At 41.0% G+C, this 17,200-nt stretch overlaps 2 protein-coding genes across 2 annotated transcripts in view; one reads left to right on the forward strand and one right to left on the reverse strand.

Moving 5' to 3' along the window:
• Nucleotides 1-3,070: 3,070 nt before the first annotated feature.
• On the reverse strand, nt 3,071-7,084 carry LOC135350445 (nucleoside diphosphate kinase 6-like). The gene is made up of 5 exons (XM_064549229.1): nt 6,986-7,084; nt 6,845-6,922; nt 3,803-3,905; nt 3,379-3,579; nt 3,071-3,320 (listed from the first exon to the last, which is right to left on the reverse strand). The coding sequence occupies exons 1-5, from the start codon at nt 6,986-6,988 to the stop codon at nt 3,148-3,150; spliced, it is 558 nt and encodes a 185-aa protein (XP_064405299.1). The 5' UTR covers nt 6,989-7,084; the 3' UTR covers nt 3,071-3,147.
• A 42-nt stretch (nt 7,085-7,126) lies between these two features.
• The window catches only part of LOC135350433 (E3 ubiquitin-protein ligase MYCBP2-like), a 29,083-nt gene continuing 19,009 nt past the window's right edge, over nt 7,127-17,200 (forward strand). The window contains exons 1-17 of the mRNA XM_064549211.1: nt 7,127-7,413; nt 7,463-7,523; nt 7,574-7,967; nt 8,493-8,689; nt 8,823-9,074; nt 9,195-9,357; nt 10,455-10,525; nt 11,661-11,802; nt 12,283-12,359; nt 12,416-12,623; nt 12,724-12,894; nt 13,061-13,219; nt 13,278-13,449; nt 13,517-13,755; nt 14,031-14,171; nt 15,301-15,382; nt 15,669-15,856. Of these exons, the coding sequence (XP_064405281.1) occupies nt 7,310-7,413; nt 7,463-7,523; nt 7,574-7,967; nt 8,493-8,689; nt 8,823-9,074; nt 9,195-9,357; nt 10,455-10,525; nt 11,661-11,802; nt 12,283-12,359; nt 12,416-12,623; nt 12,724-12,894; nt 13,061-13,219; nt 13,278-13,449; nt 13,517-13,755; nt 14,031-14,171; nt 15,301-15,382; nt 15,669-15,856 (2,821 nt within the window). The 5' untranslated portion in view covers nt 7,127-7,309. The remainder of the gene's footprint in view (nt 7,414-7,462; nt 7,524-7,573; nt 7,968-8,492; nt 8,690-8,822; nt 9,075-9,194; nt 9,358-10,454; nt 10,526-11,660; nt 11,803-12,282; nt 12,360-12,415; nt 12,624-12,723; nt 12,895-13,060; nt 13,220-13,277; nt 13,450-13,516; nt 13,756-14,030; nt 14,172-15,300; nt 15,383-15,668; nt 15,857-17,200) is intronic.

Consider the following 17,200-nt stretch of genomic DNA (forward strand, 5'->3'; position numbering starts at 1 on the left):
ACGATGGAACAGGGTCACTAAAGTAGAAGCTTGAATTATAGCATAGATAGTAGCTCCTGCTGCTAACTGGGATCCTACTCCATGCAGAACCTGGAGCCATACTTCTCTGAGACTCCAGGCTTCTTTACTGTGATCCTAATCCATAGTGCATATATCTATAGTACCACTACCTGTTCTCAAATGTTTCAGCATGCCTCCAGTCTGGTTTAGTTTTATTGCTCCTGAGTTGCTGTGCAAGTCATACATGATAACAACATCACTATATGCACTGCATTATATTTCTGGTTTCTTTTTAATCATGTCACCATGTACCAGCCGAGGGTTTGCACTTTAGTGCTCTAGTTTGTTTGTTTGTTTGTTTGTTTGTGATGGGATTTTATACTCACCTGGATGCCACAGCACTGTGTTTACAGCATGGATAGCCTTCACACAACAGTATCTTGTTTTAAATAGTGGCAGAATTTGATGTTAAAGCTCCTTTGTCGAATAAAAGCGAGCAAAAGCTAAACTTGCACATGGCCTTGAGTTAAGGTACGGGATCACTTCAGTTGCAAATACGTAGTCAAGGCTTCATTACCGATTTTCAGCTGAAGCGATCCCGTACCAGGAACAATTGAAAGTAGAATTGTGACTGGTTGTTGACTGACTCTGGATCCTATACTCCAGCTTAGCTGGAGCCATACTTCTCTTAGTCTAAGACTCTAGGCTTCTTTGCTGTGATCCCAGTCCACGGTGCATGTCTCATGTAGTTGTACGTTATTAGTTTAGTTTTATTGCTCTTGAGTTGCTGTGCTAGTCATAGGCATGCTACATGCACTGCATTATAATTATAGACGTCTACCATTCCTCCGTTTTCTTTAGTATCATGTCACCAGCCGAGGGTTTGCACTTCAGTGCTCTAGTTCGAACGTGCGGTCGTCAAGGCAGTAATTGCACGTTGTTATTGACGACATGCAATTACTGATACGCGATTAATCACTGTACGAATCACAGTGAATAATAGCACTCGTAACAAACACTGACAAGGTTAATAGCACTCTACTCATTGGTCAACAGTAGAAAAATAACATTTTGTTTAAGAAAGTGAAAGGAGCCATGCTTGACGGTACTAAGACTCCAAAGCGTTGGGAGAAACACGGAAGCTGCTCTCCAAAAAGATAGCTAAGCCTCTATGGGTCCATGGGCGTGGTTCAGACACATTTTGAAGAGCTTGCAACTCCAGTAAGGGACGTCGAATGGCCAACGCCTGGACAAGGAGGCTCTTGAGTATCTGTAGGAGTCGACGTGTTGCTCAACTAGCTCTTTGACGGCTGCAAAACCCGTTGTTCTTTTTGCAGTCTGCATCGTGGATTGAATTATTGGTAAGGGGAGGTCCTTCAATAGTGTTGCGGTCACGTGGTATAAGTCAGCATATATATCCTTCTTTTAGGTGTGGAGTCCGTAATGAAAGAGAGAGACTATTGAACGCATGCATACTTTGCTTTGGAAGTCCTGTCTGAAACGCGTGCTCAATACAGTGGAACCTTCATTAACAACCACCTCCAAAGAGCTACAATTAATTCTTGGAGCTCTTCTTTCAAGCTGGGGCGCAATAGCTCAACCGATTTTATTCGTGGTGTATAAACCCAGGGCCCTAAGGTGATCCATTTTACACGTACAGTGGACCCTCCCATCGAAGGACAACCTCTGTATAAAGGACACCAGCTTAGCACGGATTAAAGTCACTATATATGTACGTATCTATAAGTACACAAAAGCAACCTCCCACGAGCGGACCTTCTTGATTCCGGACACAAGCTTCGTGCTCCTAACTGACTAGCTCTGTGCAACAACTGCCTTTTATGTACGGAAACCACACCCACATTTTAGGTCCATTGTAGTTTGTAATTAACCTTTGAAAAGAGGACAAAAGATCTGCTCCCAAAATGTCCATAATGCACACTACCTTTGAATTAAGTAATGTGACTTTTCCCGCCTGCTTGGTAGTACTGACCAATCCGAGAGCCTGGAGCCGCCACTTACCTCCGGACACACACGAGGAACCTCCGGAGCACTGGCATGCATTTATTAGCTCAGGAAGCACAGGATCCTCCGGACTCTTAGTACTCATACTGGGATTGTCGGATACTTGTAGGCAACAGTGGACATGTATGGTCTGTGGACACAAATGAGCTGTTTGAGCAACTACCATTGACTGCTTTATATTCCGTAACAGCCTCATAAACACCAATAATGGCAAAGTTATCGCACTAAACTGTGTAGCTCTGCACACTTTCTTCAAGAGTACGTCTCCAGAGATATTTAATAATCGCCCATCCATATCTGGAACAGAAGGTAAAATCAATGCCACAAAAATATGATAATTATGCAGTACCAACGTGCAAAATGTGTACTCATGCTGTCAAGGTTACAAGCGTGTAATAAAAGTTATACTACGGCTAATGAGACAGTTGGTTGAAAAATAGTCGAAACTTGTAGGCATGATAATGAAATATTACAATAAAGTATGTTAATTATAACATAATGTCTTTACGTTAAAAAGTTATTGTATCCGTTTGCTGCTGGGCAATCATAGAAGCGCCAAAACATTTTAGTACTACGTATGGTACACAATGCGAGCTTGCACACTATATAGAAGGTAGCCACTCCACACACCTATAGGCATGAGTGACTGCATGGGTAGCCATTTATTCCTATGACAGTGTTGTTCAATTTTCAGTTAGTTGCGGGGTTCTACTATGAAGGATCTGTGGCTGTATGGAATGGAAACAATGTTGTAGGAGCGACAAATATTACAAACATGTATCAGTCATTTCCTGGTACGGATCATGTTGTCCACTGTCTGGACTGTCAGCCAGTGGCAACGGGAGACACAAGAACTGTCCTTGTAGCCTGTCAGGGAGAGGTGAAATATGATGGTGATGACCGCGTACGTCCTTTCACACAAACTTTTATGCTTATCAAACATGGAGAGGTTTGGAAGGTTGCATCAGACTGCCTTCGCTTCCTAGACTAGTGCTACATAATTATGTTTGCCATTACCCCAATAAGTCATGTATGTATATACAGATTCTACGAATGAAAATAAAATCAATTGTAAGTGTGAACTGAAACATGTGTATTATACATTATTCAGGTTATTCGGGGTCAACCTTTTCCCTGGTTAATTTTACTGGCATAAAGTAATTCGTGTTGGTTAGTTTGCTTATTGTAATGCATAACACCACTCCTGAAACCAGCTTCTTCATTAGCAAACCACTCTACAGGATCAAAATCTTGAAAAAGCAACCCCATCTCTCTTGTAGCACTAATGATAGAATCTGTCAAACACAAGGGCGTGTACTGTTTAGTAAACAGCTAGGTATAATTATTACATACCTGCACCGTGAACTGAATTTCTTGTGTCTGAAATGCCAAAAGTCCCTCTAATAGACAAAGGAGCAGCTGTACAAGCAACATACGACTTTGTTGGACCCATCAGTGTTCTCCAGGCCGACACTGCATCAGGATGTGCTAGCACAAGCGGATTAATAGGACCACTTGTCATGTAGGTCACTAGTCGATGAAAGAATAGTTTTCCTGCATAACAACATAAGATTAAACTTGCGTGCAATGAGCACAGTGATAATCTATTGGTGCCCTCTATTCATGGCACACTATACCATTATGATGCTTGAGAGGAAATTTTGTGACTATGTTATAGATAGTACATGGGCATGAGGTATCTATGTGTTATAGTGTCCCATATCACGAGGGCTTTAATAATTATTAAACATCATTGTTCTTTCCATCCATATTATACCTTTATGCTCGGCATAGAATTGACGGGCATCTTCCACCTTCCAGTGTGTTAGGGTTGATCTGACTATGTAAAATCCTTCTCTTACTATAATGTTCTGTACTACCTGCGGGTAACCATTGTTGCTATGTATAAACCGAAAGAGGAAGCATGTGTATGCATCAAATTATATTTCCAACCAGATACAACAACTCTATCACTTACACTAGTGTGCATGGGAATATCCGGAAAGCCTACATTTATTCACCATACAGTCTGTGTGCATGAGTCATTACAGAGGAGGGAGGACACGATTAACCTTAGCTCTAATTAGCTAATTATCACGACCTTTTAATGACGTTCTTTGAACAATTCATCTTTTCTTTCTTTATAACCTCTACATATTGGACACAAGAGCTAGAGCAAAGTAAGCCTTTTCTCCTACTGGAGGTACCCCTACGGCCAAGTTGTCAGGACCTGAAGGTAATAGGACCCCTATAAGAAGCACCTCAAGTACTCCTATCTCTAAGATCCCTGTGAGAAGCATCCCAGGCACTCTGATCTTGTCTGTGTGAAGCACTCTTGATCCTGTCTCCAGGATCCCTATGAGGAGCACCCCAGGCACTCCTGTCTCTGTGATAAAGCTGCAACATGGAATTGTTTAGTTCAGAGTGTCTCCAACATGAAGAACGTCAATGACACTAACAGTCTCGGCTTCTAGCACCCCTTTATTTTTATGGTTTGCTCTGTGCCTGCAAGAATTGCCTGTCACTCGTACTACAGTACACTGTTCTGTGTGTCCCAATGTGTAGAGGTTATAAAGAAAGAAAAGATGAATCGTTCATGCAAAGAATGTCATTAAAAGGTCGCGATAATTAGCTAATTAGAGCTAAAGGTTAATCGTGTCCTCCCTCCTCTGGAGTCATTAGTTGACTACATGATGATTGTACAAGTATTAGGCCGTGGTGAGCATAATTTTTGGTACTCCTGAGCATAGAGAATAATGCTGTGAAAAAGGTACAATAATTATTTCTGACTTTGACAAGGTATGATTTGTAAGTTTTAAAGCAAAAAACTGTCAGCAATTTTTCTCAATATAATTATTGCACATATAGACTTAGACTAACCATAGATAGAAGAGAAAGGGATTGGAAACGGTGTACCCTCGAAGTACCATCTGCATTTGCACTGTGGTTTTAATCGAGGCTTACTTCCAACGTGGGGGTCTAAACATGAATAATTCATTGAGAATTGTTTTTGCTGTCTAGCTGTAAAAACTTCATGAGCAGTTCTGCTGCTAAACATCAACTTCATCAAAATAATATTTGGGGCCAAATGGGACACAGCACACTACTTAGTGAGACAATCTAATTAGCTATATCATAGTATAGCTAAGCATGAAAAATCGCTCTGTGTTAGACTATAGCTACTTCGATTCACGACAATCAAGATTATATTTTGTTCATTTCCAATTAATGATACTCACCATCAGGGGGCATTTGTTTAAGTGTTAGAAGGGTCTTTGAGACGCAAGCATTAGACTCAACAAACTTATTATCAAGTTCCCGGGTGAAACACGTCAAAGCTACTACGTAGAGTTCATTGTAGAAGCATCACGTGAACCACTTCCGTTGCCAATCCCTTTCTCTTCTATCTATGGACTAACTAGTGACACTTCACTGCTGTGTGGCCATCTCCAGCTGAGAGGTCTTCACTAACAACTAGCATGTAATACCGTGATATTATCCCATATGGATACTGCCTGCTCCGCGCAACTACATTTAAGGCACATAATTTAACACTATGTTTATACTGCTGACGATTACAATCAGACACCTTATACAGTGACAGCATAATTGAGAAAATTAATTGAGAAAATAGGGGATTCATGTAGCGAAAAAAAAGAAAAAGGTGTAAGTCAAGTTCAATAGCTGCTAATTAAAAAGTCTTCTGATACAAATTTATAGCAACGAGGCAAATAATTTTAACTATATAATATTATAGCCAGAGGAGGTTGAAAGGAAGTTGAGATCACGTGCAAAAAATAATATCGATATAAATGTGCTGAGTCGGCACTATTATTATTGTGTCTAGTCCGCAGTTTAGTTGTACACAGGTTATCAAGAGCTAGAGATAAGCAGTAAAAATATCCAGAGAATCACCTACATGCCAGATCGACTCCTGTTCAGTCCAGGAAGAAAAACCTCATCTCTGATGTAGATATAGTACTTTGGCTAGGAAAAACCTTAGTAGAGATTTTAAATCAGAAGCAGGTGCAGTGATCAATGTTGTACAGCTAGGAGTGAGGAAGAAGTCAGACGGCTCATTTCCTTGATGGCCAGTAGCTCTATCTATGAAACTGCTGACTAGACACACAAATAGCGCCAACTCAGCACTTTTATTGTAGCACCCTCTATAATATGACTACTAGTATTAGATAATACATGTGTAAAAAAGCAGAGATGTTGACCATAATGTTATCACCTGTTTAATAATTAACTGGAGAAAGGGAGCGAGGCCTTTAGCAAATCAAGGTGAGGGTTGCCATTTTTAAAAAAATCGCCTATGGTTTTTCAGTTCCAGTATAACGCACCATGCAACATGATCATCAAATTAAAAATAGCCAATAATCATTTAATTGCCCCATTTGCCAAATAATTATAAATATAGTACAGTGGAACCTCCATTAACGACCACCTCCAAAGAGCAATCACATGCATGCTATAATTATAACGGCCAAGAGCTCAATCGAGCAACACTTTCGACTCTTCTAGCACCGACTGCTATAAAGCCACTCCAAGTTAATGATTAGTTTTAGCTTCAATGCGCACATGCGTATGATTATTTGCAACTTTCCTGTCTGTGCCTGCGCAGTAAATTAAATGCCATGTGCTTGCCAGATATCATGTTCAAGTTTTATGTTGTAAACACAAGTCAATTTTGTGATGAAATAAAATTGATCAACAAATTTCCTGTATCCTTGCGTGCTTAAGCGCTTGGAGTGGCCGAAACATCTCCATATGTTTTACACAAACGGCACCCCATAGAGTTTTTAATACACATTACCTTAGCAGCAAATGGTCTTTGCATCAAGTCTGGCTTTAGAATTGCAAATGTGAGCTGGAGTTTATTTCTTGCTGTGATCTGTAACATACACAGAAATTTCCACACATAAAACTAGCATGATACAACTATAAGGCAACTCACCATTGTAGATACTAGATCTAGGACTGCATATATCGCATGAAGTCATACAATCAGGATGGAAATTAAGTCCACGTGGGTGGCTGGATACTGGAATCTATCCCAGAATGGGAATCAATTTTTGCCTGATCATGTTTCAACCACAGATCTAAATTCCCAGACTCAATTCTGTGAAAGAGCAAAGGTGAAAGTCAAGACGTGCTTTGAGTCGAGTCTCTACTCTAGTCCTGCCAATTGATAGAGTGTACTTAGTGCCAATTTTTTTGCCACTAAGCCCGGCTAGGCCTAGCTAGCTAGCAGCTCAAAGTTGAAGCTTTCAGAGGGGCCATGGCCTCTGACGTGGCTGCTCAAGGCTCTTTGCTGCTCCTGTCCCCAGGATCAGTGTTTAAAGATACGTTAAGGAGACAGCTTGAAGCAGATGTTCACGAAGAGTAAGCTCAAAATTCTATCTTTTCAATAATTTTTAGGATTTAATTCCAGTAAAAAGAAAGAAACAAGAACTAAACCAAAGAAGTCGAAGAAAACCAAAAAGGAGGAGGAAGTAAGGTTTATGTATTTCAATGAATAATTATTATCGTTAATCCTCTATAGAAGAGCATCATTGAACCAGACGTGAAGCGAGTCATTCGAGAAGAAAAAAACTCACTCATCACTTTTGGAAATCCCTCCGTTTTCTCTATCTTTTCACGTATTCGTCATTTCCTGCTCCAGAATCAGCTTTGTGACACGTTCAACTCCCGATGTTCTCGTGACACCATAGAAGCGGAGGAGTCTGATGATGAAGGAGACTCTGAGGAGTCGGGGAAGAAATCTGACTCTAAGCTGCCTGTTGTGGTTGGACTAGGTGTAAAAGGTGTGTTCTCTATCATTAGGGATATCTGGCACAAACAACCTGATCTATGCCTACGAGCTCTGATGGAGTTTGTTAACATTCTACAAGGGCAGAGTCCAGATGGTCTCAAGAATGAACCTAGGAAGACAACAGGTTTGTAACTATTAAGTGGTATGATTTTCATGGGAGGATATTCTATTGTGTAAGCTTGTAGTTTCCTTTTTGACTGTCGGTGACTAAATTAGAAGGAAGTACATGGTCAATAACGTATGTGAATGTTTACTTATACCAGGTAATTCATGTAAACCCACTTCGTTTAGTATCACATGTGCACATTTGTTTTAAGTAATAAAATGTTCACATGGTGATGCAATCTATGGTGATTCAAGTAAGTACCGTATAGCGCGAAATTTTCGAGGGGGCTTAATTTTCGCTGTTTTTGTGGGTTAGCAATCCTATACGAAAATTAAGTCCACAAAAACTGTTCTTTATTAGCTATATAACGTGTAACGATTAAGGGCGTAGCTTACGATAAACAGTCATCCCATGAACATTGTGCAACGAAATGCTTTTAGAGGCCATTCCACAAAATATAAGTGCCTCGAAAATTTCGCGCTATACGGTACGTGTTTTCATATACATGACGATGTAGTTTCAAGCTTGTTTGCTTAATTCCAGATGCTCTCTTTGAGCTATTGATGGAGATGGTGTCTGAGCTAGCTCCCTCTGAGCACCAGCTGGCGTCACAACTGTCCAGTGTGGCCAGTGCCTGTCTACTCAGCCTTGTTATAGCTCTCGGTGATACAGGGAAGATGCTCTCTGCAGTTGCTGCACTACTTACTGCTCCCGAAAGACCTGAACAAGGGAATGTTCAAGTAAATGTTGAACAGTGATTAATATACATGTGTGGCATGTGTATGTGTTAATTCAGAATACATTTTCAATTATAGTTATTCGACAACGACACAAAATTAATGTATATACGCATATATACATACACATACAAAGATTCCCCAGATTTTCTACCAACTTCAATCTTCTGTCCAAGCTGTTCTCCTGGGATCTGTTGTGGATAGTGATTGGTGTTCACAAGGGATAACCTCATCCAGTCTTGTCGAGACGTGGCTCCTCCCTATTCCTGAAGGATGTGATGTAACTGAAGGAAACTTTATCTCAGTGGCAGGGGATGGCTCGTACTTGTACTTCCATGGGCCTTTTGGGTTGTTAAAAGTGGGCTCTGGATATGCCAACACTAAAAAGGTTGGTGTTAGTAACCCGGTTCCTTTACTTGTGGTCATTAGTATGTGATTTAGAGTTTAAAATACAAAAGTTGTTGTGTACAGAAGGAAGAATAAGACTATTAATCTCTTTTAAATGCAGGGTCATGTATACTGCTCGAACTCTGCGTTTAACCCTGACTCAACCAGCTGGATGGGTTACTGCTCTGAGAAGCTTTACTTTTTCTCTCTGGGTGCAGGAGCGGAAACCATCACTGTCATCAACACAGACACACTCACAAGCGAGGATCAGTTATTACTTGAATGTTAGTTGATTTCGCCTTAGTTCATATTGATTAGAATATTACTGGTACCGTACTCTATCGAGATTACGCCCACCCTCACTTTTGAGTGAAAGTTCCTGCATAGGCTAATTTGCCTCGAGAATACGCCCACCAAGAAGTGATGTATTTGTCAGTGAGCAGTTGTCAAGAAAAGGTTTAAAAGAAAAGGTTTAACAGTTTTTTTATGCAAGCTTGTTAGCTCTGAAGATAGCTAGAAAGCACCGCGGGTGGAGGTGGTGCCAAAGCTATGTAACATAAAGCGACACACAGTATTATCATGATGTAATTTTGCTGCATGCAGGCAGAAATCCAGAGTCCGGGAATCATAGGGAAACTCAAAAAGAGTGGGTAATGAGCAACGATGATTGTTGTTAAAAACGATTTATGCCAAAAGTTCAAGTGGATTAGAGCCTTGCAGCTCTCTTCTCACTCATGCAATACCAATAGCTAGCGTTCTAGTGCAGAGCTAACTACAAAGTAGAGTAGCAACACTCGGTGAACAAGTTTTGCTACGTGCTCTTCTGAAAAGGCAGCTAGGCATAACTCTAGAACGAAGCATTATTTTACAAATCCAACCCAAGAAAACATGACTAGAAGCCTATAGAAACTCTTACTTGCACTTCATTGATCCTCGAGCAGCTATAACAGTCTACAAACACACAAAAACACTACCGTATACCTCGCTTACGTATGCGAACCGAGGCATAATAATTATTGCTCCTATAATATTGCAAGTATAAGAGACAAGGACAATCTTTTCTGAATCTCTCTGACAGTGACAGGAACAACCTTTTGATGCAGAATCTTTACTTTTATACTTTTCTATGCATTACCATTTTTGTAATAATTATTGATGTATTCATTATTGTATTTCAAGAGCTGGCAGGCCTCTAACGCAGACAGAAAAGACTTGATGAGTGGGCGTAATTTCGCGGCAAACACCTGGGTGGGCTTAATTTCGAGATAAAACTATTGTTTTCGAAATTAAGCCCATATCCCACCTGTAGCTGCTTTGGCGGGCGTAACCTCAGTAGAATACGGTACATGCATGCATGCCATAAACATTTTTCTTCTTACAGCTGATGCGGTGGGCTCACAGTGCATGTTTACAGACGGAGAGTCTCTTTTCCAAATAAAGGCCAAAAAGGAGGTTTGTACACTCACTATTTTCCAATCTCTTCAGCCGTATTTAGTTTGTACATGTACGTAGTTGGTACATACACATTGTGTATTTCTTTAAGAGATTTACCAACAAATTTACTAAATTATAATATTATCACCCATACGCGAACAGTGATACAAAATTCCTGGAATCGAAGCTAAGTAGCAGTGCACATTATAACAGTCGGCCCTTTACCGATCATTTTTTGCACGTGACTGGTCAATTTGCCATGTGCTCTGCAAAATGGCCGGACAATATTTTGCTAGTACTAGTTCTGTAGCTCTGCATGTTCCTAAAGCTAGTATATTTCCTAGTTCTGATAGCTCTGAAGGCTAAAAGGTGGCTCAAATACCCCCCCCCCCTAAATTGTCTCAGGCACCAGTTGTATAACCCCAAACCCCACCAGAATTCACCTAAGACCACCTAATTAAGTGCCTCAAATAAAGGCCAATGTGCCAAGTTCAAGCTTCTTAGCTTTTATTCGACAACGAAGCTTTAACATCAAAGATCAGCCACTATTAAAACTAATAACTTGTTGTGTGAAGGCTATCTATGCTGTAAACGCAGTGCTATGGCATCCAGGTTAGCAGACTCAGGAACTTGGTGGAGGTGCCAAAGCTTTATAACAATGAAGCTACAGTTTTAGTATTCACTGGTACAGCTAGAGCAGAAAAGAGTGGAAAATTATTGACCTTGATTTTATTGCTAAAAGGATGCCGAAAGTGCAACATAATATTAATGGCAGCCACTGCTAGAAACAGTGTGGCTTTTGCAGCTCTTTTCTCACTCTTGCAGCTACCAATAGCTAGCGTTCTAGTGCAGAGCTAACTACTAAGTAGAATAGCTATGTTATATCAACAGATGTTGCTACGCGAGAGTCTGAAGAGTCTAAACAGCCTTCACAGTAGCCATAACTCGAGAACAAAGCGTTATTTAATCCAAGAAAACGTGACTAGAAGCCTATAGAAATTCTTAGTTTTCACTTCATTTATTACTGAGCAGTTGTAGCACTCTACACACACATACACACACAGATACACCTCGTTCTGCATGCACAAATAAGCACTGAGTAGGTAATGTGGTAAGTGACTTGTCTGTTAAATGACTTGTTCCTCTGTTGTAGGGTGGTTTTGTGGTTCGCAAGTTCACCACACTGTGTTCCCCCATGCCGGTTACCGAAGAAAGCCCTCTGCACCTATCTCAGAAGAGTGTTCTTGTCATGGGTAGAGCCAAGTACGATAATCAGGGTGACCTACACACTGCCTGTGAGTACTGTTAATATCGTATGTCCACGTTTTGGAGTACATAATTATGGTTAGAAGTTTAGTACGTAATATACTTTAGTACCAAGAGTTTATAAGAAGAGAAGATCGAGTGTCGAACTACTGATAACACATAGTAATATGACTCGCATGTGATGAAGTATTGTAAACTTACTACATGTACATGTTAACCGTGACGTTTAGGGGTGTGGTAATTGAACAATGACATCTGATTTTAGCTAGTCGTTCGCATTCAACATTTAGAACTACTCACTGCACACTGATTGAGACAATGAACGTAATGTACTTACTTAACTCTCAATCAAGTCTAATTGCTCTTGTGTCGTACCTCCTCTCGGTATAGTTATTTACTATCTTGTTTTTGTGAAGCCATAAGCACTGCATATGATTATTATTTGTTTCTCGTGAATATTGTAATATATATTATAGTGCATGTACATCATACTTACATGTATGCTGTAGACCAAGACAGCAGTGAGCAAGTTGTACAAGTGATGGCTGGAAGAACATTTGCTGCAGTCAGAACACCTTCTGGCAAGGTCGGTACACTTTCCTAGTTAGTTGATGCTCTCCTCACCTTTCTTTGTTCAAACAGCTAGTGTACACTGGTAGTGGTGCTGTATTCGGGCTGAGTCAGAAGGATGTCCCTAAGGGTGAGTGGAAAGAAGTGGAACTACCCGACAAGAATGTCAAGGTGGAGCACTGCTCGTGTGACAATGCCGGTTCATTCTGTCTGGTGGTCTCAGACAAAGGTGTGGTCTACTTTGGAGGAATCAACAAAAAAGGGGAATCTGGAGAGAATGGTTAGTTGTTCTATTACTTACATGTATACTTGATGTACACATGTAGTAATCTTTTGGTGTTATTTGAAAATTACAGTTCTAATAATCTCTTCTTCATTAGTGGGTGCACGGCAGCAATTAAAGCCAATCAAACTGAAGAGAATGTCCAAACTCAAGGATCATCAGATAGTAAGTTCGGCTTGTGGCACCCTTGGAACTGCTTTGATCTCTAACGAGGGGAAGTTGTTTATGTTTGGCAATCTGGATGAGGACCTCACTGACAAGTCCACTGGTGAGCCCCCCTGTATCCTTATATAGCTTAGCATTTTTGCTCAATATTAAGAGCTACATGTACAATGCATACCCGCTACAAAATGCTGAATTATTGGTCTTGAGTTGTACATATAATTATATGTATCTCTCATACTTTTTTACTTGCCCGTTGTGTTCTCTGGCAGGTGTTGTAACTGGAATGCTTGGTGTTCCTGCCAGCCAAGTGGCAATGGGACGTTCTCACACATGTGTACTGACTCAGCATGGCACTGTCTATACCTTCGGTACTAACTCGTATGGTCAGTGTGGGAGAAACTTTGTCCCTACGATAGAAAGTGAAACCAGTAAGCTAGGCCTGTTAATTCTGACAGTGAATGATTCAAGTGCATGTACATGCTTTAGTTGCTGAGGATGGTAGTGACATCAATTCAGATGAGGAAACGGAGGGAATGTGTGCCCCTGGTGAGCACAAGTGGGCACACAACTCCTGCTTAGTCTGTCGGTTCTGTGGCTACTGCACTGGTTATGGACCAGGCTGCTGCAATGAGGGTGAACAAGGAAGGAGTCCGGGAAAGTGAGTTCATTTTCCATTTACAGCAAGAACGGACAACTTAACATGCATATCATACTTCTTGATACAGTGAATGTGGGTGTGGGTCTGGTGACTCGGGCTGCACAGAGTGTGGGGCTTGTAAGGTGTGTGCTGGAGAGCTAGAAAACTGGGGAGGAGGAGGTGGACCTCTTGACGGTCTCCCTGATGAGGTTATCAGGATCAGACAGAGGGGAGGGAAGGCCAAAAAGGAAAAAGTTGACAAAAAGGATGGAGCTAGTCAGAAAGGAGAGAATGCTATGGCGGAAGGACTCAAGCTGCTTTTTGGTGGTATGCACTGTTTATGATAGACTGTGCTTAACATACAATGTAAGCCCCCAGACACCATTGGGAATGGAAAAGTTTTCAGTTGTAGTCAACTTTCTGTAAGACAGTCAGTTAGTTGGTTGATCTTTTCCAAGAGTAATTTGGGAATCTCTGACAGCAGTGATTGAGCTATTCACTGCTGCTCGTTTCTCCCATACACAGTTAGCATACGTGTACGTTCCTTTACATGTAATTGTGATATCGAGAGTCTACACTGACGGTTTACAATCACCATACAGGGGCGACAAGCGTTGATGAAGCTGGGCCTAGTGTTGCTGTGGAAGAAGGAAAGGACAAGCTGTTAACCAAGAAACCTGCGATTCTTCCTCTGGCTGAGGACATGACTGTTATGCAGATTGACTGTGGGACATTCCACACTGGTGAATAAATATCGGATGAACAGATCTCATGCTGCTATACAACAGTACATGTGTACATGCGCATAATTATATATATATATACATAACGTATTCTACCGAGTTTACGTCTACACCTAAAATTGCGCCCACCCCCGCTAATGCGTACATAAGCTAGTTTATTTATGCCCACCAGGAGGTGATGCAGCCATGTTACAGTGAGAATCGGTTTGTCACGCAATGTCAGGGTGACATACAGGATTTTAAGGTAAAGGGGGGAAATAAAGGCACGTGGAGTTCTCGCCGGCTAGAGGAACCCAGGGCATGCCCCCCCCTGGAAATAATTAGGTGATCTTAGGTGAATTTTGGGGTTGCCTTTACATTCTCGTCATACAACTAGTACCTAAATGCAAATTCCTGTCTACATGTTTGTAAAGCAGTTTTTGTGGTTAGCTCTGAGATACAAGTTTCTTCAATTGCTCCATTTGTCAGAAGATGTAGAGACAATTATTAAACAACTGATGCAGACTCTGATGATGACCACATGTTAACTTTTCTTTATACCTATCATGTACGTAGTGTCTTTAGCTGTGCATTAATGCATGCGCACCGAGGCATACGGTATTGTGTGTGTGTGTGTCTGTGTGTGTAGACTGCTACAGCTGCTCAAGGATCAATGAAGTGTAAGTAAGAGTTTTAGATGCTTCTAGTCATGTTTTTTTGGATTTTAATTCGTGGATTTGCAAAATAATGCTTCGTTCTCGAGTTATGCCTACTTGGAATGCCATTGCTGCCTTTTCAGAAGAGCACGTAGCCAAACTTGTTTCCTGAGTGGTGCTACTCTACTTAGTACATAGTTAGCTCTGCACTAGAACGCTAGCTATTGGTAGCTGCAAGAGTGAGAATAGAGCTGCAAGGCTTTGCTGATGGCAGCCATTATTTGAACTTTTGGCATCAATCGTTTTTAACAACAATCATGGTCGATTATTACCCCTCTTAAGATAATTAAGCGATAAGCCCATAATTATACCACGTACACATAGCTGCTGCGTAGCATGCACTTTGGGTAGGCGTATTCTCGGTGGAGTACACTATACATAAAATATTTGTTTGACACCATGAAGGAATTGCCCAAATATTTTAATACATTCAGCTTTGTTGCTACATTCTGGAGAGGTGTACATGTTTGGCAACGGTAACCATGGACAGCTTGGCCAAGGAAACAACAAAGTCAGGTTAGCTTCACCTGTACTTCATTGTACACATACATGTATATATTTTACCTGTTTTGTGCTCTGTAACTGGTAGCAATGGACTGATTGATAGGCTTTCCTTTATCTACTGGCAACGGAATGAAAACATGCATAAAACTCTAATATATTGGCAGTTACTGTACAAACTTGAAATACAACTGTAGAGCAGTTACAACAGTAATACACGCTACAGTACATGTTGCCTCCACGTATGTTCTAGAGCACGGGTTCTTTAATTTGAGCTTTGAGCCTATGATCTTGTGTGCAGTGTTGACCCTGTCAAGGTGCCACTACCTGAGCCAGCTACGCAAGTAGCCTGTGGAGACAATCATACTGTGATCCTGTTAGCCTCAGGCCAAGTGATCACCTTTGGTAAACACCAGGAGGGACAACTGGGACGCAATAAGGAGAGCGATGATGATGAAAGCTGGTACATGGTGCCAAGACAAACAACAGGCAGGTTTGGTCACACAGTGTATGACCATTGCACATGGTACACTGTACAAGTTTATTTGAGGCACGTAGGTGACTGCGGACTGTACAATAGTAATCTATCTGTGTGTAATTATCTGCCTGTTTGTGTATTATACTTAAGTGCTGCGTTTATAATATAGAATATATTCTATATATAGCTTTAGTAAAATGTAAAATGTTTATGTTTGTGTCATGCACGTTACTAGTTTGTTTACTAGAAATTAAATTCTACTCTTTACTTTTTCAATCACTGCCAGTGTCACCCCCTGGTAAGAGATACCCAGGCTTAACCTTAGCTAGAATTGTAAGAAGTCTGCAGACAGAAACTTACTGCTGTAAAGCCTGTAAGAAAGACTCGTTTAGAGCAGCTGGCACGTCTGTGACCCTGAGCCTCTATGCAAGACCTGATCGAGGTACAATAGAACTTCTCCAATGTAAGTCACACAACTGCAGCAAATGGCCATAGCTCGATGTTTAACCACCAACTAATTCTTATTAGCTATGCTGTAGAAGGTATTCTTTTTCAACTTTCCGTTTGCTCTTTGGGAGGCTATGCATGTTATACTTTTCATTTGTTTCCTGTAAATCAAGGCTATTCTCCGTGACCTAAAACGGCAGCATTCTCAAATCCTTGCCCCTGCCGCCATTAGTTATCCATTAATTGCTCTGTAGGTTTCACCGGACTTCATCCTCATACACTCCTCATACACTATTACAGTGGAACCTCCATAAAACGGACACCATTGGGGAACAGCCTTGTTATAGAGAGGTCGTCTTCCTTCGGAGGTTTTAATTGCCAGCTATATATGTATGCTCTATGAGTCATTTCTTGCTGCAAATGAATCTTGGAGCTTTGCTAACTGCTTCTTTAGCTCATACAAGCTGAAAAGGCTGTAGGGACAAGCTACAGCTAGGTTTTCACGATTGTGCAAAATAATGCTATCTCAGCAATGATTTTCAGCTAATTATGGGTGTGGCTGTCCGTTTTGGGAAGTTATTTTCCATTGCTAAAGCTTGTTGGGGACTAGAAAGCTGCTCGTTATACGGAGTAGAGAGGTGGTCGCTCCTGAGAGGTTGCTTTACATTGAATGAAGTCATTGTAGTTTCAATTCGGACCTGAGCTCTTGGCCGTTATATAGCGTGTGGTTGCTCTTTGGAGGTGGTCGTTAATAGAGGTTCCACTGTAGTTATTGCTGACATCTTGACAACACTTATAATGTACACTTACACGCCAATGGTTTAACATATCAGTATTTTCTAAATGTAGCTTATTCCTGAGTGTGAATTGTCGGGCACTACGAAACTATTGTGTTGTGTTGCTCACGC

Source organism: Halichondria panicea, chromosome 16 (genome assembly GCF_963675165.1).
Source record: "Halichondria panicea chromosome 16, odHalPani1.1, whole genome shotgun sequence".
Classification (NCBI taxonomy): Eukaryota; Metazoa; Porifera; class Demospongiae; order Suberitida; family Halichondriidae; genus Halichondria; species Halichondria panicea.

Excerpts from the sequence above, each read along its gene's own strand:
- LOC135350445 (XM_064549229.1), bottom strand. Across the intron at positions 3,906-6,844 it reads AAAGACCATTTGCTGCTAAG|GTAGTACAGAACATTATAGT; the intron begins GTAATGTGTATT and ends GGTTACCCGCAG. Across the intron at positions 3,580-3,802 it reads ATTCTATGCCGAGCATAAAG|GAAAACTATTCTTTCATCGA; the intron begins GTATAATATGGA and ends GTTGTTATGCAG.